Here is a 23,322-nt window from a genome sequence, read left to right on the forward strand (position 1 = left end):
TGATTGCCCCCCTTGTTAAAAAATAACTTAACTGTGGTTTATCACACCTTCAATTTCTGTAGTCACCCCCAGGCCTGATTACTGCCACACCTGTTTCAATCAAGAAATCACTTAAATAGGAGCTACCTGACACAGAGAAGTAGACCAAAAGCACCTCAAAAGCTAGACATCATGCCAAGATCCAAAGAAATTCAGGAACAAATGAGAACAAAAGTAATTGAGATCTATCAGTCTGGTAAAGGTTATAAAGCCATTTCTAATGCTTTGGGACTCCAGCAAACCAAAAGGGGCCACAAAAGACCCCAAAACAACATCTAAAGAACTGCAGGCCTCACTTGCCTCAATTAAGGTTAGTGTTCACGACTCCACCATAAGAAAGAGACTGGGCAAAAACGGCCTGCATGGCAGATTTCCAAGGCGCAAACCACTTTTAAGCAAAAAGAACATTAAGGCTCGTCTCAATTTTGCTAAAAAAACATCTCAATGATTGCCAAGACTTTTGGGAAAATACCTTGTGGGCCAACCAGACAAAAGTTGAACTTTTTGGAAGGTGCGTGTCCCGTTACATCTGGCGTAAAAGTAACACAGCATTTCAGAAAAAGAACATCATACCAACAGTAAAATATGGTGGTGGTAGTGTGATGGTCTGGGGTTGTTTTGCTGCTTCAGGACCTGGAAGGCTTGCTGTGATAGATGGAACCATGAATTCTACTGTCTACCAAAAAATCCTGAAGGAGAATGTCCGGCCATCTGTTCGTCAACTCAAGCTGAAGCGATCTTGGGTGCTGCAGCAGGACAATGACTCAAAACACACCAGCAAATCCACCTCTGAATGGCTGAAGAAAAACAAAATGAAGACTTTGGAGTGGCCTAGTCAAAGTCCTGACCTGAATCCTATTGAGATGTTGTGGCATGACCTTTAAAAGGCGGTTCATGCTAGAAAACCCTCAAATAAAGCTGAATTACAACAATTCTGCAAAGATGAGTGGGCCAAAATTCCTCCAGAGCGCTGCAAAAAGACTCGTTGCAAGTTATCGCAAATGCTTGATTGCAGTTATTGCTGCTAAGGGTGGCCCAACCAGTTATTTTCTCCCTAAATAATAAAAACCATCATTTAAAAACTGCATTTTGTGTTTACTTGTGTTATCTTTGACTAATAGTTAAATGTGTTTGATGATCAGAAACATTTTGTGTGACAAACATGCAAAAGAATAAGAAATCAGGAAGGGGGCAAATAGTTTTTCACACCACTGTGTATATATATATATATATATATATATATATATATGTATATGTGTGTGTGTGTGTGTGTGTTTATGTATGTATTATATGTATGTATAGTATGTATGGGTATTATATGTATGTGTACTATATATACAGTATATATATATATACAGTATATATATATATATATATATATATACATACACACACACACACACACACACACACGAATATACTGGCAGTTTGTTAGTAAAATTTCTTTTTTTTTCTTTTTTTAAACAACATCACGAATTTTGTGTCCAGCCTTAACATGCCATACCTTCCTCCAGCTCCTCTTCCTCAGTAGGGGACTGCAAGCGGCCTCGTGATCCTCCCACTCTCTCCGATTCCCTCTGAAGACTCACTACTTCATATATGGCGTCTCCTTGGCTACCCTTCTCCAAGCCCTACACACAAATATTCAGTAAATGAGTGTTCATGAATACACATAGAGCAAAAAATGAAAATGCATTTATTCCGTCACTTCGCCCATTCATTTTACTAACAACAGAGCAGTAGCATGATGAAAGTGACGCATTAGCATTAAATAATACACTGGTTAATGTTTCAAAGGCTACAAAATAGGTATAAAATAGCTCAGGACCTGTGGCTTCACATATCAAAAACACTAGCTAGCATCAAGAGCCAGTTATAGACATGAATGAATTGTAACTATAAAGTGATTAGGCAGGAAATTATTTAAATGCATTACATTAGGGCTGAAACGATTCCTCGAGTAACCCGAGTAATTCTATAACAAAAAATGGTCGAGGCAAAATCTTCTGCCTCGAAGCTTCTTTTAATAAATTTTTAAAGCTTGCGTTATGTTTTTGCGCAATTATTTGTTTGGTGTGAAAAAGCGCGCTTCCGGATGCAAGCCACCACTAAACACAGACAAAGAAAAAGCGCTTACGTCACCCAAAACAGCGGAAGGAGACGCAAACAGTTTGCTGTGCATTGATTGGATGGAGCGTTCTGTTGCGGGCTGCAAAATGGAAGGGAGCGATAAAAATATCAGCAAGCCAAGAGATGAAAGACCAGCGAGAGAAAATTACAGAAATTGTCAGTAAAGGCTTATGTTATGCCTGAGCTGTAAACTCTGAAACTTTTAGTTCTGAAAGTTAAGTTGCACAACTGTTTTTGTATAATTATTTATTTTAATGTGTGTGTTATGCGCTATAATGCCCCCCAGACACGTAATACAAATTCTCATATAATGTTTATTTTGTGGCACATTTAATTTGCAGTGGTTTGTAATACAAAAATGTTTACACTAAATAAATATTGTTTATGAAGAAAAATTACACGAAACGATTTTGTTATAAAATAAGCAATATAAAAATGAAAAAAAAAGATAATTTATATATTTTTTCCCTATACAACATGTCTTTTTTTATATTGCTTATTTTATAATCAAATTCGTTTGGGGCAATTTGTAAATCATAAACATATGAGTTTATGTTCTAATATAATATTTGATAGATATTATGCAGCGGGGGCAATCCGTGGCAGGGAGGCATTTTAACGCATAACAGTGTGCCTTAGATTTTTTGATACTTAAAGTCATTTAAAATACCTTTTTTTTTTTGTTTTTGCATCTGAGAAAAGGCTTTAAAATAAGAATGTATGGCACTGTAATGCAATTAATTCATCTTAGCCAACAAGCTATTCCTGTGAATAAATGACTGTTTATTTTAGATTAAATGCTGTATTTATTTAAAAAATAAAAGTAGATTTTTCTAAAAAGAAAACCAATTAATTTTTAGTTTAATAGTTTCTTTTATATATACAGTATTTTACATTGCTGTTTAATTAAGCAAAATTAAATTTTATCTGATTACTCAATAAAACTTTTGGTAAAATACTCGATTACTAAAATATTCAATAGCTACAGCCCTACATTACATTTGAAATTAAATTAAAACTGGATACTGTGCTACTATAACGTATATGCACCATTAGTAACCGGCATCCCCCTCACTGCCAGACCCCCAAAAACAATACGACCGAAATCATGCTACAAGGGTGACAAGCCTTACTCAATGCTGTGTTTTTCCTTCTATTTTGTAATTCACACAGAAATTACAAATTTAGTGCCAAGTCACCTCTGTGTTTTCTTTCAATGAGCTTCCATCAGCCTGAAGAGTACTGTAGGCATGATGTGTACCATGTATGTTTGAAATACCACATATACAGTACCATTGATTTCAAGACACAGTGCTCTGCTAAAAGCTTGCTGACTCCCCAGTTCACTGCCATTTCTCACTGCAGATGCACTTAACGGAGTGGAAAAAAAACATATTTCCTTTAACTTCTGCATTTATGCTCTGGGATTCTCTTCTATTTCAGAGTTCTGGTAATCTAAACAATAAAAAAAAAGACAAAACTAAAGTCTTACCAAACGTTGTAACCAATCATAACATGAGTTTGTGAGAAAGAAAGTTTTTTTTTTTTTGCATTTTACTGTATCTCCTAATGCCAGACAAAGCTCAGTGAGGTCAACTGCCCTTTGAAACATAAATATTTATCAAAATAAAATAATTTATATAAAAAAATAAAAATGTCTCACTGCTAGTCAGTCTCAATCTCATCTGATCCTTCACTTAATTTTTCTTTAAGCTTTGCAGCTTTGGGGGGTGTACGGTACTGTATGTCTGATCTCTGGCTTGGTTAATTGGTTAAATCCCTTCGATAGCAAGTCACATACATCACTCATCTCAACTCTCAGACCCCAGTTCTGCAAGGAAGGGTTCTCCCTTTTTACACAATTCTAATCTCGGCCATCACTACGTGACCTTACTGCCTTCATACAGAATGCCGAGGCACAATCGTGGTGCAATATACCCACACTAAACCGGCTGTGTGAAAGCGGCTACAGTTGTGAACTCGATCACCCACGGCTACATGGCTACGATGAGTAAATGTTTTGATCATTTAACTCATGCCAAGACTTTAACGTCTCCATCGTGACAATATGGTTTAAGTTTTCAGAGTTAGCCCTACCTCTGCTGCTGCCACAGGGGAAAAAGGCAAAAATATAATTATGTTTATGGAAATTAAAAGGAGCAGCCAGTGAAAAAAAAGGTGTCTTGCTGAGTGGCCACTCCTGGGGGGCTTGTATGCTAATGGGGTTCACAGAGAGGCTGGTGTAATCAGAGCGCCAGATTACACGCATCCTATTCATTCATTAGAGGTCATCTCTAAATCCTCCCTTCTTTGCATCTCTCAAAAAAAACCTGCTGATACCCTTATCACTGGCTCTGAAATAGAAGCCAATCTGTTGTAATTGCTAAGCAGAGAATATGCTTCAGGCAGAAAACAACATTTACAACAAATAACAACTACTTACCAATTCCTTCACACAATGAAAGGCAGGAGCAAATACACGAAAATAAAATAAGAAGGGTCTCATGCTAACACCATAATATTATCTTTTAATTAGATTTTAACTACAGCCCATTTATTCTTCCACTCAGCAATAAAATAACTACCAAGGCAATCAGTAGGACATGCAGACAGCAAACCCTAATTACTTCAGCATGATAATGAGAGCCAGGCCTCTCATTAAGTTCCTTAATACAAAGCCTTCATTTGATGCTTCACAGCTTTCCTGGAGTTGAAGTAGTGTGCACTGTCAGCCTAGGAGTCCCATCTCCAAAACTCAATAAGGTTGTATCTGCATAAACAAAATGAGGTAGTATCTCTAGGGTCCCTCAATTATTATAATATGTTTTATCATTGCCTAATAAGTTACCTCAGTTATCCAAATAAAATCAAGTACAAAGTTGGTGAGCTTATTGAATTGGCTGCTCTTAGAGGCCATAAATAGCCGTACCTTCCGGGTGGGATCAAATACATACTCTCTCTCTCTCTCTTTCCTGTTAATTACAGCAAATAGAAGAAGGCAGATAGCACTTTCCTCCAGCTGTACTACACTTTCCCTGTGTACCAGAATGAGAAACAATACAAAAAGATGGGAAGGGTCCCCTCATGTGTCATGTAGCTGTTGTGCTATGCGGAGAGTTAGCTAGCGGGTTGGAAGTCACGGGACCAATTTAGAAAGAAATCCTATTTAATAAAATTAACTGCGTACCAGTTTTAGCTGCAGGTAGAAGGTCTCAGAGAAAGCTTTTCGGCTGAAGTACCAAAACCTCTCATTGGATGGATAAACACGAGCCAAGGCCTCCATCAGGAATCGAACTGGCTCCACCACCTCTGTCACCACCAGATCCACAGCCACAGTCAAATACACCTGCTTATCTGTTAAAAATAGGCAAGACATAAGCAATGTGAATAAAGGATTGATTCTCACTAATGCATGTATGACTATGATGGTCTGCATCCTGTTACCAGATACACTCACACACACACACATATATATACATATACACACACACACACACACACACACACACACACACACACATCATTTTCGACTATTTTGAAGTCACCAACAGTGTCACCAGTAAAGCACCCATACGCAAATCACACCTCCTCCATGATTTAAGGGACTGTCTGTTCGCTCGCTCTACAGTATCTCAAATTTGGACTCACATGACAAAAGAAGTTTTCCTCTGATCTAATGTCCATTTATTGTGTTTCTTGGACCAAGCAAGTCTCTTCTGCTTGTTGTTCTTCCAAAGTAACTATTTCTTTGCCCCTGACTCACATGAGCTCTAATTTGTGGTGCTATAAATCGGTGGTTTAAGAGGCTGGTCATTCTAAAAAACTTGCAGCCCCTGCAGCAGAGGTAGTCATGGGTCTTGCTTTCCGGGAACAGCCCTCATCTATCTAGTTTCATCACAGCATTTGATGGTTTTGGTGACGGCACTGTAAAAGCTAAAAGTTTTTGGACTGACAACCATCATTTCTTAAAGTAATGATGTAATACCTTTTCTCTTTACTTAACTAACTGTTTCTTGCCATAATATGCATTTGTGTAGTAGTCGAAGTAAAACAAATGATTGTCCAAAGCACTTTAAGAAGGCAAGAAATGTCACAAATTAACTCTCGACAGGTTACACCTAATGTATGCATATCTGAATAACTGTAAAAAATGTGGACCGAAAATTTCATGCACATCGCCATACATAATTAGATATATTGACTGGTGCATTAAACAAATGTCTACAATTTAACACAGTATTTCTGTACAATAGTTTAAACGCCCAAAATATGCACCGTGTATAAAACCACAAATACCATCGCATAACTGAGGCAAATACAAGGCAGCTGAGCTGAAGGTCACAGAGACACGATGCACTCTCCAGGGTCTAATCCAAAAGCAAATTCTCATCTCATACACGATTCACTCTCATTACTCAAGCCCATCTCATGTTACAGATTAATCAGCAGGAAATGGAATGGTGCTCTGAAAGCCAATCTGGATTTTATATATGCATTTCTCTTTAAGTAATTTACATGTTCAGTCACATGGTGGAAGGAGTTCATCTCTTTACTTTAGGTAAACTTTACTTTTACCTGTAATTAACCTGGATAAACAAGACATTAATGAAAGAAAAACAAAAAATATTTGCCAATCAGAAGAAACTAAACATAAAATCCTGGCAGAGAAGAGCATTTACAGTAGGTAAACGGTAGGACTTTTCAATGACATCGCTTTCAGACCAAACTGCCACATAAAGCTAATGAAAATATAATATTGGTCCATCACACGCCACAAAATTTGCAGTCAAATAAATCAGATCAAATGAGATATAAAGAAAACAGACCCCTTCCTTGCAGAGCAGAGGTCAGCTGTCTACATTTGGACCCTATTTAAATTATTAGCATGGACTAAATAATGTGGACAGGTTCTCCCTTTCTGGAGGACAATATGACAGTTTTATAAGCCAAGCCATTTCTTTCTATTCTATACCTTTAAGCTTACAGTCAGTTGCTGCTATGTTGAATGCAGGATGGTGTACTCTCTCTCTATCTCTCACACACACACACACACACACACACACACACACACACACACACATACATACATACATACATACATACATACATACATACATACATACATACATACACACACATACATACACACACACACATACATACACACACACACATACATACATACATACATACATACATACATACATACATATACACACACATACATACATACATACATACATACATATACACACACATACATACATACATATATACATACATACATACATACAAACATATACACACACACACACACACATATTCACACAATACCACCCTATGTCTCGGTTGTTTCTCTTTCCCCCTCCCATTGCACACACACACACACACACACACTCACACTCACACTGTATGTACATAAAAAAAGATTAGAGCTGTTTTATAATCATATACTGTATGACAGGATGATAAACAAAAAGTGTAATATACTGATAAATAAATGTATGATGCAGGTAATCAAATCACACAAACAGGAAAAACAATTTTCACACAAAATATGATCAAGCTTCAAATAGAAGTCTATAACGTAACTCTATGCACTCTCTGTATAGACTGTATATTAACAATGTCTCACCTTTTGGTGTATCCTCATTGAGGGCTTGAAACACAGGGGTGTTAGGGTTCCATATACCAGTGATAATGTAAGCCTTTCCGTCTGAACTCTTCCCCATCATCTCCTACGTACAACAAGAACCAGAAAGTAAACTAGTAAAAGCGATCTAAAAGCGAAAATGTGTGTTGACTAAGAAACTTTACATTCTTAAAATTTGTTTATATACAGTAACATTGATGATTTTATACGCAGAATGAAGTTATGATGTTATTAAAGATCATTTTAGACATGAATTAATTTAACTTCACATTTTCTTTCACAAGATTGTTTTGGGCTATGTGGTAAAATGTCATGCTGCTTCTTTTCCTTGTAATTAAAAAAAAAAAAAAGAACAAAAAAAAGATTGTGAAGGAACTAAGGTTTATGGCTTCAATAAGAGGAAATGATAATAGGATCCCTTCACAACATTTAAAATAACTGAACAAATTAAAAAAATCTTTTTTCCAGTATCTTATGCAGTTTGCTCGGTTTAATCACATGTTTATCAAATGGCTGTTATATTGTAGCATTAAGTAATTGAGTAATGCGACTTCTCTAAAAAGTATCATGAAAAGGAGTGGATTTAAGAATGAAATGTCAGGCACAACAACAACAGGCACAAATTAAGATATACAGTATTGTAAAAGCTAAATTTCATTCCCCACATCAATGCCAAGGAAAATTACCACAGCTGATTAAACTACACGTCTGATTGTTTTAGCTTAATGCATTGCCGCCCACACTAAAAGTTGCTTGAGGCAATATGCAAAAATATGTTTCTAATGAATAATAAAAAGTCTTTAAATAGACTTGGAATGACCATTTAAAAGTGTGGCTGTATGAGAAAATATGAGGCAATCAGGATAGAAAACTGGTCCCATGACACAGCACAAGGATGTTATAGAACAGCCTCTGAGACACAGCAAAGCAAGATGTAATACTTTTAAGAATACTTAAAGAGAGATGAGGGAAGAATCTGGGGAGTTTCCTCACCATGTCTAATAAGTGCATGTCGTTGTTCCGAACCTTCTGCCCAGGACTGAGTAACATGCCGAAACATCTGACATGGTGAAAGACAAAATAAAACATCCATCAGTTTTTATAATAAAAAACAGTAACAAATGAAATATAGACAGGTGAACAATTAAAGGAAAAGGATAAAATGCTTCGCAAGAGTTTCCAGAAAACCTGCAATGAACCTTAGCATAAAGTCTCTAAAGCCGATGAATAGGGAACATTTTCCCTAAAAGGATGAAAAATTCCCACAGGACTGTCATTTTTAAGTTTATATTATGCGATTTGAATTATTTTCAAAACATTTATTGATCTCTCATGCCCTTATGAATCTAAAAGAGCAAGCAGTGCCTAAAGCTACTGCAGTAAAATAAATAAATGCCCCACAGTATAACAGAGCAGCTGTTTGTCCTTTAATTTAAAACCTGTCTGTTTGGAGAATGTGGATTTGTACTGTGGGTTGCGGATTGAAAAGAGAAACCCTGTTGCTGTGACTTGAGTGCCACCAGGAGTCTGATTAAGGAACTACTCTTTACAAGTACAAAATCTGCCATTTAAAGAACTAAGAGAGAGAGAGTGTGAGAGAGAGAAAGAGAGAGAGAAAATGTGAGTCAGAGAAAATGAATAAGAACAGGAGCAGTAAAGCAAGAGACAGGAAAGAGTAAAAAAAACTGTGAGAAAAAGACAAAGAAAAAGACGAAGAGTGGGCAAATAATGTACAATACTTTTTACTTTAAATCCCTCATCCTACACGATGCAATAACAGGGAAATAGTATTCCATAAAGCTACATCAAACTGTAGTTTCGTCAAAAGTGATATTTAAATGTGTGTGTGTGTGTGTGTGTGTGATGTCTTACCGCTCTATTACCAACTCTTTGTTGGAGATTTGCTGCACTGTAACCACCACCTTCTTCTGTACACCCTGGCGCAGTTTGAAATAATACTTGTCTCTGTCTTTAGGAACAGGACTGCAGAAGTGACAGAAACCCAACAACAGAATTTAGTCACTGGAATCAGGCATGTCATAATTTAGTAAAGGAAAGACAATTTCTTTTTGGATTTATTAAAATATAGGGTGGTATTAAAAAGTTTTGAGACTAGTTTTGTAACACACCAACATATAACAGCACAAGACTGCACACAGTCACAGGGAGCACGGACCTGCATAAATCAGTATGTCAAAGAACATCGTCCTGTGTACTTCAAGAGAAGTGCAACTGGTGCTGTTCTGGCCAAAGAGCAAATGTGTAATTCTGTGTAAAACTGCATAAATCTGCCACAGAGAAGTTTGACATGATTCGGCAAGTTTACAGCGATGCCGCAATGAGTTGTATGATGTGTGGCACACACGCAAGTGACGAAACTTGGGTGCATGTGTAAAACCCTGAGAATAAGCAACAGTCTTCACAGTGGAAGAGCCCATCACCTACACGACTAAAACAAAACAAGTGCATGCTCATCATCTTTTTTAACATTCGTGACATTGTGCATCGAGAATTTGTCCCGTTGGGCCAGATCATCAATAACGAATTCTACTGCTGGGTTTTAAGGCGACTGTTTCACAGAATTTCTTCTTTCTGAATTTTTTTCACACAAAGTACAGGAAGTACAGGTTGCATGTCACTATCAAGAAAATTATACTTCATTAAATAGGAACATTACAATGATTACAAAGAATACACGAACATACTTTAAACTTCCTGTTACATAATGTTTAACAGTAATGTCTTTAATGTAATTAGATCACAGATTATGTTGATCCAATGCCTAGACTTCCGCTAACAGTTTGCAATGGTTTTAATATGGTATTAATAATTAATAGTAGATCTAATGTAACGGCATATTAGATCTATGTTAAATTTTATTTCAGCTTTTTTCCTGAGAAAAAAAATTTACACAAATAAGTGTCCCACATTTTCAGGATATCAAATGGGAACTAATAACAATTTGTTCGATCTTGATGGGTATTACCGGCTTATATTTACCTTTTTAATTGGTTGTAAGGGTCCCACATAGCAACCATCAAAAATAGGTTTCTCATAAAATGAAATGGTACAAAATATTTGGAAACTTGTGCAGACTCACTTTGCCATTATGTAGTAGCCCCTAAGGCAAGAGCCGAACAGGCCTAATGGTGGCACTACAACACAGCATAACACCATTTTAAGCCAGATCTCAGGCCTAGAAACCTTATTCTTGTTCGCTCTGATTCCTTGTCTAATTCTGACTCAAGCATTTAAGCAATTCTCAGCAAGCATTAAGTTTAACTCACTTAAACAGCTAGAACTCATAATATTTTGCATCTACTTGAACAAAATTTACAGGCCTCTTTAGGACCAGGAGTTTTGGGTGTGAAGTTGATAAAAACGGTATCTCAGGTCTGATTAAGGTGAAACTTAAGGTATTCTCCATCTTCGTGCTAATTTTATAATGAGTCCTATTAATGATGAACTAGTTACTTAAAAAACATGGCTGATATTGGCCAATCGGTTTTCAGCTGGGATTAACACTGAGTAAATTTAAATTCTGAGTCCCTAAAAAAGTTAAATAAAAATAAATAACACCCACAATTATAAATAATCATAATTCATATATTTTTTTTAAATAAGGTATACACTGAATATTAGAAATCGTAGTAACCAAATCCATCAGCTGCATTATACTTAGTAAAATAAATAACTACCACCATGATAACTCTATAAGGTAAGACAACATTAGGTTATATACAATAAAGGCATTAAGTAGACACTTCCTCATAAGAACAAAACAATCACTATAGCAGTCTTGACCTGAAGTTGCCTTTGCCATCATCCTCTCGCACCTCCAGAGACACAGTGAAGGTGAAGATGTCGCTATCAGGGGTTTGAGGCAAAGCAGATTCACGGATCTCTGTGGCAGCTCTGGATGAGCGCTTAAAGGCTGTAGAGAAGCTGTAGAGAATCCGGCTCACCTGCACAAATTAACAATGACAGGAGTGTTTTATTTGATCGCTGCTCATCAATTAGCCCCATGGCATAAAATTACTTCGAGGTCACCAGACACTGAGGCAAGTTTACAAATTAAAATTAAATGTATCAACTTCTAAATGTATCAACTTCAAGTGCAAGAAAGCACCATGGGTGTGCTGTTATAGGAAAATAATTAATGAAAAGGTGGAGTTATGCAGTGCAGTACAAGAAGCAGAGTAGCTGTTACCAACCAGAGTTAGATTCTTTAAAAGTATGTCCTAAAATGTTTTTCAACATTTTACATTTTTCTATTTATGAAATGAATAAGGTGATACTATTTATCTATTACATAAAGTGTGAAATACCTGTAAATAAAGTTAGTTGCTGTTATAATATCGCAAAGCCTCCTTTGCAAACATGCTAAATAAATACCTGTACCTTCTTACAAACACATTTTTTATGAGCATGGACAAATTTACCTAGGGTTGAAACAAGACTTCCTCTGCAGCTATTAAAAGTCAGCCCTTAACTTGAACATACTAGAGGGACTACTCACAGCTTCTTTGATATGACAGGAGAAGACGTGAATTTGAAAGTCCTCAGAGCTACGGTAGCTCTCAGTGAAGCAAAAGCAGTCACTCTCTAAAGAGCCATCTTTTCCTCTGGCACAGAACAGCACTTTATAGATGGGAAAGGAGGCAATCTCAGTGCCAGTGGCCTGGTCAACAATCCTAAAGTACGGCACAGAAGGGGAAAAAGAAAAAAAATGTTTTACAAATCACATTTCATACATACTCATGAATTACACAAACATGACACATTTACTGTATACTGTACATTTACACATGACATGGCTTTCTTATGTGAGAACCATAAAGTATCATTTTTTTGCCAAACTATTTCCTAATGAAAACATTAGGTTCATAGTTATCAGAAGCTAATAACAAGAAGAATGACAAACAGTCAGAAGAAACTGCATGTACACAAATATTTTGAGTGTTTGAGTGTTTATTTGGTTTCAGAATGAAATGCAAAAATTTTAAACTGAGAGGAACCTGTCAAACAAACAATTTATGGTTGCTTCATGGTACTTTCACATCTCTTACTATAAAGTTCTCATGAGAGCGGTGTTAATTTTTTCGTTGTGTGTCCACCCCCTCCCACACGTGTAGCGAAAGACAGAGAAACCGCATCACCAGGGTAGTTTCAACTTGGGTAATTCTCTGCGCTGAGCAGAGAACAAGTGTAAAATTTCAGGAAAGTTTAACAATGAAATATGTTAAACATTTTTAGGGAAGAAACAGAGCTGGATATTTAAACAAGGTACATGAGGACAAGGGAGTGAAATTTCAGTTCATGACCTTAACCTTGACACATGATTATACAGTTCCTGTTCATTATATGGTATTAAGATCCATAGAAGATATGCAAGGTCAAAAGTTTAAATCTGATCTTACAAAGAAAAATATTACTCTAAATTATTATGCTACTAGAATATGAGTTCATATGGTTGACAGTAGATTACATATATAAATAAGTTTATAGTAAATTAATCAAAGTAAGTATGATTCTGAGCTGACAGTCAGCATATCTGCATATGATTCTGGTCTCACATAGCAAAATATGTTTGCAAATTGAAAACTACAAAGCCAGTACAAAACCATATTTAGTACCAGGACTCATATTTTTTTTCTTTATTTGTACTATATTCTACACTGCAAAGCAATTCTGAAGGCATCAAAACAGTGAAAAAATACACATGGGATTATGTAGTAAGCTATAAAGTGGAAATAGACCAAAATCTTTTATATTTTACGTCTAAATGTAACCACATTTTGCTGTAATGACAGCTTTGCACGTTCTTGTTTTTTTCCAAGCAACAGCAGTGAGCATAAGCATCATGGCCAAGATTCTCATGAGAGACTGGGATTAGTTTCTATTGAGCACTTTTTGACTGCCAAAAGCAAGCAAAACTCTCATCAACGTAAATAAAATAAAGGTGGCAACTTTCAAGGATATAAAATATGAGATTTTTTATTGAAACATTTTTGTTAACTTAATATGTGTTGGGTTATAGTTTTGATGTGTTTGATTTTGTTCCACATTGCAAAAAATGGTAAAAACAAAGGAAAGCCCTTGAATAAGCAGGTGTCATGTCCAGACGTTTGACTGGTAGTGTCGGTCTGATTGTACACTATGAGTCTGATTTTATATACCCATCCACACGCCCTGAAGGTGCAAAACAATAGTGCTAACCACTAAATCACCGTGCTGCTGTAATTTAAAATTGAACTGAGCAGCACATATTTCTGTCATCCACTATAATTATTTTTTTTTAATAATCATTTAAACTAAGCAAATAATTCTCTCCTACATCATGGGATGAAAATGTGTAAATAGTTTACCTGTAGGATTATAAAGAAACGGCAATGTTGACCTCCTCAAACATCTTCAAAGTCCAAGAACACAACAGTGAGCATGCGGGTCGAAGAGCAGCGATCACATATGGGCATGCAGGGGTTCTAGTGCACTAATTAACGCTCACCGTGAGACTGGTGTAAGCATGTGTAATAAATGGGTTTGAGGCTAATTTGTTTAGTGTTTAAAACAAAAAAACAAATCTAAGGCTTTTAACGCACAATATTTTGATAACATAATGCCATAAACATTCTGTTGCACCATTCGGAAGCTTCTGCACTTGGTCCAGAATCGTTCATATCTGAGGCTGATCGGCCGATCAAACTGAAAACCAGCCAATTCTGGTCACTGGCGAATCGATCGGTTTATGTCCATTATAAATGTAACAGTTTCTTTTGTTGCCAGACAAAATAATTGCAATTCATAGTTGAATCGACTATCCCCCCACTATCTCTATAATACGGTGCAAATGTCTTAGGCACACAGTGCTTTTAGTACAGTTTTATTGTAGGAATTTATTATTCAAAAAACATTTTTGATTCCAAACATCAGTATTACAAAAAAATACCTGTATCCCAGAAAAGAAAGCAACATATTATGTTAGCAACCAATTTTCAGGCAAAAAACTAAATGGAACCTGCTGGGTTTTGCATGCAAAAAAGCGGGTGCAACAGTCAAAGTCCTTGGAAGAACTGTGGGTGGTTGAACAGTGTGTGTGTGTGTGTGTGTGTGTGTGTGTGTGTGTGTGTGTGTGTGTGTGTGTGTGTATTAGACCAGTTTGGAAATAAAAACTAATATGAAATGTAAAAAAAAAAAAAAAAAGCTACTACATCTAGAAAGTTAGTTTATGAGTCTGGTCTATCTGTCCAAGATGTAGGTCACTGCATGTCTTACCTCACACAGCCGTCGGGGCTGTTAGGTACGTGCAAGGTAATAGGGATGGGACTGGGGCTCTCAGCTCTCAGGGTGGACATTGCTCTCTGGGCCTCAGTCTCACTGCGTGGAGCCTTTACCCATGTACAGCCTAGGTAGGAGAGCTTACTGAACTGCACACTCTCTTCCTCTTGCAGCACTGGGCTCTCCACTGCAGCTATAAACGCCTCTGAAACAACATACATCAGGTCAACTATCACTGTTTTTTATTCATTTTAAATATTTAAGTTTTTATTCTTTGCCTTTTTTTTTTTTTTGACATAGTCAAGGTTTGTGGAATCCATGTGTTCCGGTAAATAGCTATCTGCCAAATGTCTAAATGTAAATGTATTTCCAAATGATGTCCATTATGGGTAAAGTTCTGTGCTCCAGTCCATCATTTCAAAATGTTATTGTATCTTATTACTCTAGTCCTAACAGCGACCTCACAATAAAGTCTCTTTATCTTATCCTATTAGTCGCACAGTCACATTTATCCATGGCCTGAACCTCTAACCATTATAAACATTACCATTAAATCGCTATTTTGAATAAGAATTTATAAGGTTAGTGCACCCTGCATACACTAGCCATTCATAGAAACCTTTTTTTTTTAATATATATATATATATATATATATATATATATATAATTTTTGGCCTAAAATCATCAATGTTAGGAAAGTGAGATGTGATCCTGATCTCGTTACTTTTTATTTTAAATACTGTTTATCAACTATTAGTTTAACACAGTGGTTCTCAAAGTGTGGGGCGCGCCCCACTAGTGGTTAATACAATTATGACAGGTGGGGCGCAATGAACGGGAGGGAATTAGTGGAAAATAATAGGAAAGTACCTACTCTAATTCATGCTTTTCTTTATTGATTTATTTAATCTTTATTTTCTTTATCGGACACTCGAAACTAAATAATGACACACAAAGAAATGGATCATTAATACAAGTAAATTAAAATAACATCAGAGAAAAAGTGAAACCATAGTGCAACAATAACGGTTTAACGTCGGCATGTTAATTCCAGAGGAACAATATATAAGGAAACATTCGGTATTATGTATGTAATTTCATTTATTCCAATGTGTATGCTCATGTTTCTGTATTTTTGTTAAACATTAATATTTTATCAGGCAGTACTAGTCTGGCATTTCTAGTTTCTAGTGTGGCAACAAAGTTGCTTTTTGACCCTTCAGGCGCTGAACAGAAGGGAAGATCAATATTGTTCTACGCTTTTTGTTGGTGTGCGGCATTTTGCGATGATCCCTAAATCATTCGTTGCGCCGTAGAGAATAATGGTGTTTATGCTTTTAAACATGTATAATTTAAGGCGGATGTAGCTTAATGTACAGAGGAGGAAGAGAGGAAATATATGTGGGTATCTTATTTGCGGGTTTATTTACGCAGCTGTTGAATTCGGAGATGCGAATATAAAACTAACTTTACCGCGGACACAAACAGGTGTTATGTGCTAAAATGCCCCCCTGCCACGGATTGTCCCCATACATAATCTCTATCAAATATTATATTAGGACATACATTCAAAGGTTTATTATTATCAAATATATTTTTACTATTATAATTAACCATAGGCACGTGACACTCGTCGAGACGATTAATACAAATCCCCCAAAATGATTATTTTATGGCACATTTATTTTGCAGGGGTTTGTCAATGTACAAATAACAAATTATTTATCACAAATTACACTAAATAAATATTGTTTGTGGTGAAAAATTACAGGAAATGATTTTTATTATAAAATAAGCAATATAAAAATATACATGTGGTACTGTATATGAAAAAATATATAATTTATATATTTTTCCCCTATACAACCTTTTTTTATATTGCTTACTTTATAATTAAATTAATTTGTTATAATTTGTAATTTGTAAACCATAAACCTATGAATTTAGGTGGGCAATCCGTGGCCTAGGTCGGGGGCATTTTAGACCATAACACAGTAGCATACTGTATGTAGTGAGCATAATAACATCAATGGACACATTTGTTACATGGACCACCAAAAAGCAGGTGATTCAGCATTATCAGCCTAATCAACCAAAAATCCAGCCGAAAGGAAAACATGATGAAGTCTATGTTGCGCTTGGATTCATGGTGGGGATGGTGGGGCAGAGGAGAGACCTCTGTGTGTTTTGTGTCTTAAACCGCTGGCAGCAGACAGCATGAGACAAAACCACTCGACTTCTTCGAAAGAAAGTTCTAGATAAGTGACGAAGTAAGCCTGTTATAACAATTGCACGTGTATTTTATCTGTTTTGAACTTGGTGTTATTTGATCTTACTGGTTTAAAAATTGATTTTTCAATAAATAGTACACTTGGCCGTTTTCGTTATCATTTTGTTGACAAGTGGGGCTTGAAAATTCACCCACCCCCTTAAGTGGGGAATGACAGAAAATGTTTGAGAACCACTGGTTTAACAACTTAAGGCTGCAAAAAATATTTAGGAATAGTTCATGCATAATAGAGAGTCACATTCATTTCTACTTCTCATAAAATACATTACTGCATGTTAAGTCCTAATCACAAAGTGAAACTTTTACACCAGCCTGGACATCGGACTGCTGAGTCATTCTTAGCAAAGAAGGCTCAAAAAAAAGGACACAGGACATGAGAGGTTAAAACCCACAGCTTCAGTCAGTCAACAGTTTCAAAAGCAACAACAGGAACCAGTAACAATAGGAAGCGAGCCAGCATGTATGCAGTGACACTTCCTGGCTAAAACCTGCACAGAACACGCAGAGCTTTTCACTACCTTCTCTAGCCTTATATGGTTAGTGGGTCTTCATCCAAATGCAGAAAGACTACCTGATCACACTTAGTGCTGTGAAACTTAGGTTTAAAATTAAATTATTGCACCTCTATAATAATATTAACTTCTACACTTCTCTCAATGCTGTGAGAAACCAGAGCAAACCATTGGGTGTCACAGTGAGAGTAAGCCTACGTGGTCTGTTGCGTGGTTTATGTTCTGTGGACATGCCTGTGTCCTGTGTATTCTCTCCAGTCTCCTCTGGTGTGTCCATTCTCCTCTCCTCCAACCTTAATTCATCCTCCAGCACCTCCTCCATTGCCCTCTCCAGCTGCTCACTTCCGTTCCAAGACATCTATGAGCATAAAGCAGACCATCAAGCAGATAGTAAAGTTCCGACCCGTGTCAGCCGCCAACAGTTACAGGTTGAAAGCAAATTGTGATTTTCAGCTTCAATACAATTACATACCAATTACAATAATACTTCCAGATTATGGTCACAGATTATGGATAAACACCGTAATTGTAACATGAAAAGTGCAATGTTGTCAATCACCTTGAGCCTGGGACGTCCCTCTGAGCTGGATGGTGAGCCCTCAGCGCCGTTCTGCACCAGAACAAACTCTTCACTGGTGACCGTGGACACAGATTCAGTGGAGCCGCTCACTTTACGCAGGGATGAGCGGTCATCCATGATAGCTAGGGAAGCTCCTCCCTCGGCGCCTCCTCTGCTACTGCCCTGCACAAAATCATTCATCACAGTTACATAGAGGGTAAAGTTACACTAATCAAAAAAGGTGTTCCCCATGATACCACTCAACCAGACAGCACAGGTGCTATTCCAGCAACACACAAAACCTATTTCACTGAATTACCAATGCATGAAACGTTTTTTTTAACAATGACATCCATGTCATCGTGCTCATGAAAACCTATTTACATAAAAAATATATATAATATCACCCGGTGTTCAGAAATTTACTCAGCTCCACCATAACTACAATCCAATGAAAATCTGTCTAACACAGTTTATTAAAGGCCTCAGAACACATTTTACGCCATGTTCCCATGTTACCGAGAGTCAAACCGCATAGGTGAGATAGGAGTATAACAGCAGAAATAACAGAGGGGGCCGGGTTATCGGAGGCGGGGCTTGTAGCATGACTACACACACACACACTCACACACACACACTTACACACACTCACTCACACACACTCACTCACACACACTCACACACACTCACACACACTCACACACACTCACACATTACATAAATTGTCTGAATAAATTGTTATATTTTTGAAAGTATAACTAAATATTTATTTTTTGCCAAATGCCTAAATGTAAATGTAAATAACTGAGTACTTAAATGGCGGACTAAATGTGTTAGATTACTCGTAAGTTACATCCTACACTGATCTGATCTTAACGTGGAGCGTTTTTTTTTTCTTTGTCAGAGTGCGAGGTAGCCCTTATAATGGATTCTAAATTCCTATGATTATTTCATACAATATCTGAGCTTTGCGAGTTGTTATTAATCCCTTCTTGTTATGAATTATCCATTAAAATACAATAATTTGAATCTATTCTCTTTTTCTTTTATAATAATTAGTTTTGATGATCAAAACCAATTCCTTCAGGTCATGTTTTATTCCTGCAGACACACCCTCCCTTAGGTCCTCACTCCATGTGTTTGTAAATAAAAATGTAAGTCACTCTGGATAAGAGCACATGCCAATTGCCTAAATGTAAATAAATAAAGTATTTTATTTATCTGACTGAGGTTATTCTGATTGCATTTTCTGCATTAACTGATGATATATAGAGAATTAATTGCAATCTGTCAAAATTATCCATCTTCATCCAAGCTGTATGTAATCCTACTCAAAGTCGCTTGTATGTGAAGACTGGTGTTTAGTAGCAAAATGACCATAACGGCTATTCTACACTGTATACATTCAGCCAACTTTATTCTACATGTTTCTCAAAATAAACTTTACATTTATTTATCAAAGCGATGTACAGAGGCAAAGTCAAAAACTCAAAATCTCAAAAAGTTAATAAAATATAAGACAACTGAAATTAACAGACATACACAAAAAGTAAAAATGATGATAAAAGTAAAAGTAATGAAAGAGTTAGTCAAACAGAAGAGATTAAGAAAAGGGAAGAAGAAAAGGCAATTGTTGAACAGCAGGAAGAGAAATAGACAGATACATGACCATTTCACAGACCAACCGACCTTGTTCCTTCACAGGAACTTTTTAGTACAATTGTTTATTCTCATTGTCCAGTCCTCACCATATAATATGAAAGTGAAAGTACTGTAACCAGAAATATTTAGCTGGCTGACATTTCCCCATTTAGCATAGTAAAATCATTCACACTCTCAAATAAATTGGCCTTAATCAATTCTGTTCCAGCTGAAAATGAAAGAGGAAGGTTTTTTTTAAACCATGTTAAGCCACTAGTTAAAATATTATTAGCGCTTTCCTCAGAGTGTGTTAAACTGTCCCCAACGTCGAAAAAGATGCAGTTAGCTGGTGTCACATGTCATGAAGGAAGCATGTATAATCCTCATCTTCCGTCTTACCTGATTGCTAGATATAGCCTTAATGAGAAACTGTTGGGAATGATTATGACTAAATTGGAAAGAAAACAGGGAACCCCCCCCCCCACACTTTAAATTAATTAATTAATTTAAATGCTATACAATTTAATTGAAATTGAAAAATATTGGGAGGCACGGTGGTGTAGTAGTTAGCACTGTCGCCTTGCAGCTCCAGGATCTGGGTTTGTTTTCTGGCCAGGCTCGATTCCTGTCTCTGTGTGCATGGAGTTTGCATGTTCTCCCCATGTTTGGTGGGTTTCCTCCGGGTACTCCAGTTTCCTCCCATAGTCCAAAGACATGTAGATTAGGCTAATTGGCGTTCCCAAATTGCCCTTAGTGTGTGAATGAGAGTGTGAATGTGTGTGCCCTGCGATGGATTGGCACTCTGTCCAGGGTGACCCCGCCTCGTGCCCTAAGCCTCCTGGGAGAGGCTCCAGGTCCCCGCGACCCTGAATGCAGGATAAAGCGGTATAGAAGATGAGTGAGTGAGTAAGTGAAAAATATTGTTTCTTGTTTTTAAAACGTGTGCATTTTTTCTATTACGCTTTTTAACATTAAGGTATAAAAAAAAGCCATAACAGGTCAAATACTATGATACACACAAGCAGCAAGGACTGGAAATCAATACTATAAATAATGCAGAAACTGTCTTATTTATCATGCTACCCCATGCAACTAGCAAAAACTGTAAGCTCCATCTTGTTTATCCTGATGTTCTGTGTAGCTACTGTAAAAGATCATTTACCGTCCATGAATATATAAAGCTGGATAAAGCCAGAGACACCACGTGGTTAAGTTTAAAACGATAGTAAAGCTTAAAAAATGCTGACATTACAAACAACACTACAAGCAGCCAAGTGCAGTTTACCACTCCTTGTTTTCTGCTGATTCTCATCTCGTTTCCTGAGATAAGCCACCATGTCTTATGTAACATAACGTCAGCCCAGACGCAAAGCCTTTTAACAAACCAGAGATCTTACTTCTTTTCGAGACCTAGGAAAAAAAACTATTAGATTGATTTATTTAAAAAACAAGAAGACAGTTAACTAAACAATATTTTGCACTGACCTATAGTTAACCTGTTTTTTATTACTCTGACAGACAAGAATGTCAAAAATTACAATCACAATCCTGGCCCCGAGGCAGTGCCACCATGACACTGAGAAGTAGCAGTTATAACTGCATCATCCCCAGCAGCAGGCACTGTGCAAACGCAGGGATTTATTTAAGTGACACCACAGCCAGCTGTGCGTGAAAGGCTCTACACAGATGCAGCTTCTTAGACGCAGTCATGTGCTCTGATCACATTCAGTCAATTACAGCCTTTATAAATGGTCCAGAACTGAAAACGAATGCAAACACAACAGTGCTTTGTGCCAAAAGGGCCTTTTCATCATAATCATAGATTAATGCCCTGAAGTGTTTTGTTAAATCTACCATATACATGCATCATGCTGCTCCTTGTGGTAACACACTGTTTCCTCCTTTTTGTTTTTTATTTTTGTATTTTTGTTTTATCATCAGCATAAACTGAAAGAAATATTCAAGAATTAGGTCAATATAATGCACCAAAACCATTAAGATGCCCATCAACTGCAGCATCAGCGATGAGCCCTACGACACTTTTAACATGCAATTAAAAGAATCCTTTAAATATAAATCTGAAATATCAGAGAAATGACAACTTGAGTATCCTGTACTCCTTTGTCATGAGTTACTGAAACCACCTTGAAGTTGTTTACTCCCTTAAACATCACGTCCCAAAATGTCTTATTTGACATGTACTACAACAATTATAAATTTTTATTCATAATTTAAGTGCAGTACAGCACACAATTAACTCATTTATAGATGCATTTCATGATGTCAAATATATCCAAAAACAAGTTATGGCTATATAATAAAGTGAATAACCTTTGGATTAAACAGTGGTTATTTAAGACATGATGCAAAAACTAAATGCACTCCATTGTGCAGTAAAAGATTTCAACATCACAGAAATAATATTCATATTGTAATCAAGAGAACAATATTATACATTTTTCTGAAGTACCACTGAAAATGTAAATAATTTAATAACATGACCAACATAACATGGTGTGATTTTATAATAGACTACTGTTGCTTAGGGTAAAAATCTGATCTCGAGTGGCGCAGTGGTAAAGTGCTCGCCCTATCATCCGGGGAGTGCTGGTTCGAACCCCGGGTGATGCTGTTTTCCTCTCACAGCCGGAGGCGCAGAGAGAGCTGATTGGTGGAGCTCTCTCGGGGGGGGAGGGATAAGAGGTACTCGCGCTCCCACATTAATCACAGCTCTACAGCCAATTAGGGGCGTCTGTGAGCTCGCGCACGCGGAAGGAGAGGCTAGCGCTTTCCTCCGAGTGTGTTACTCCGCCCCTAATGGCGCGTGAGCAAGCAGTTTAAAAAGATGCGGTCGGCTGACGTCACGCGGTTCGTAGGAAACACGTGATAGTCTTCGGCCCTCCTGGCTGAGTGGTAGTAGTAGCCTTAATGTGGGAGCCCCCTAGTGATGGGGAGAAATTGGCTATGACTAAATTAGGGAAGAAAATTGGAAAAAACAAAAAAAAAAAAAATCTGATATGGTAGTTCATTAAATTTCTGCAGTCTTTAACGCTTGATTTGATTTCAAACGTGCCAATATGTTTGCAAAGATAAATATCTTCTATGACTTGTGCAAATGTGTATATACTGTATACTATGCATCAATAGATTTTTTAAGGGTACAGTAATATGATTTGTTCTGTATCACTGTGACAGGGAGTTGCTGCCGGCTTTCTTCAGA

The 23,322-nt window shown here is 36.9% G+C and overlaps 1 protein-coding gene across 3 annotated transcripts in view; it reads right to left on the minus strand.

Annotated features, from left to right (window-relative positions):
• The window catches only part of rabgap1l (RAB GTPase activating protein 1-like), a 114,652-nt gene that overhangs the window by 89,260 nt on the left and 2,070 nt on the right, over positions 1-23,322 (minus strand). For all 3 annotated transcript variants that reach the window (XM_053513154.1, XM_053513155.1, XM_053513156.1), the window contains exons 2-11: positions 18,462-18,644; positions 18,137-18,260; positions 15,098-15,305; positions 12,342-12,516; positions 11,627-11,787; positions 9,695-9,805; positions 8,816-8,882; positions 7,805-7,907; positions 5,357-5,523; positions 1,544-1,670 (exon numbers count right to left, since the gene is read on the minus strand). In XM_053513154.1, the coding sequence (XP_053369129.1) occupies positions 1,544-1,670; positions 5,357-5,523; positions 7,805-7,907; positions 8,816-8,882; positions 9,695-9,805; positions 11,627-11,787; positions 12,342-12,516; positions 15,098-15,305; positions 18,137-18,260; positions 18,462-18,599 (1,381 nt within the window). In that variant the 5' untranslated portion in view covers positions 18,600-18,644. The remainder of the gene's footprint in view (positions 1-1,543; positions 1,671-5,356; positions 5,524-7,804; positions 7,908-8,815; positions 8,883-9,694; positions 9,806-11,626; positions 11,788-12,341; positions 12,517-15,097; positions 15,306-18,136; positions 18,261-18,461; positions 18,645-23,322) is intronic.

The sequence above is a fragment of the Clarias gariepinus genome, chromosome 15 (genome assembly GCF_024256425.1).
Source record: "Clarias gariepinus isolate MV-2021 ecotype Netherlands chromosome 15, CGAR_prim_01v2, whole genome shotgun sequence".
In the NCBI taxonomy this organism is placed as follows: Eukaryota; Metazoa; Chordata; class Actinopteri; order Siluriformes; family Clariidae; genus Clarias; species Clarias gariepinus.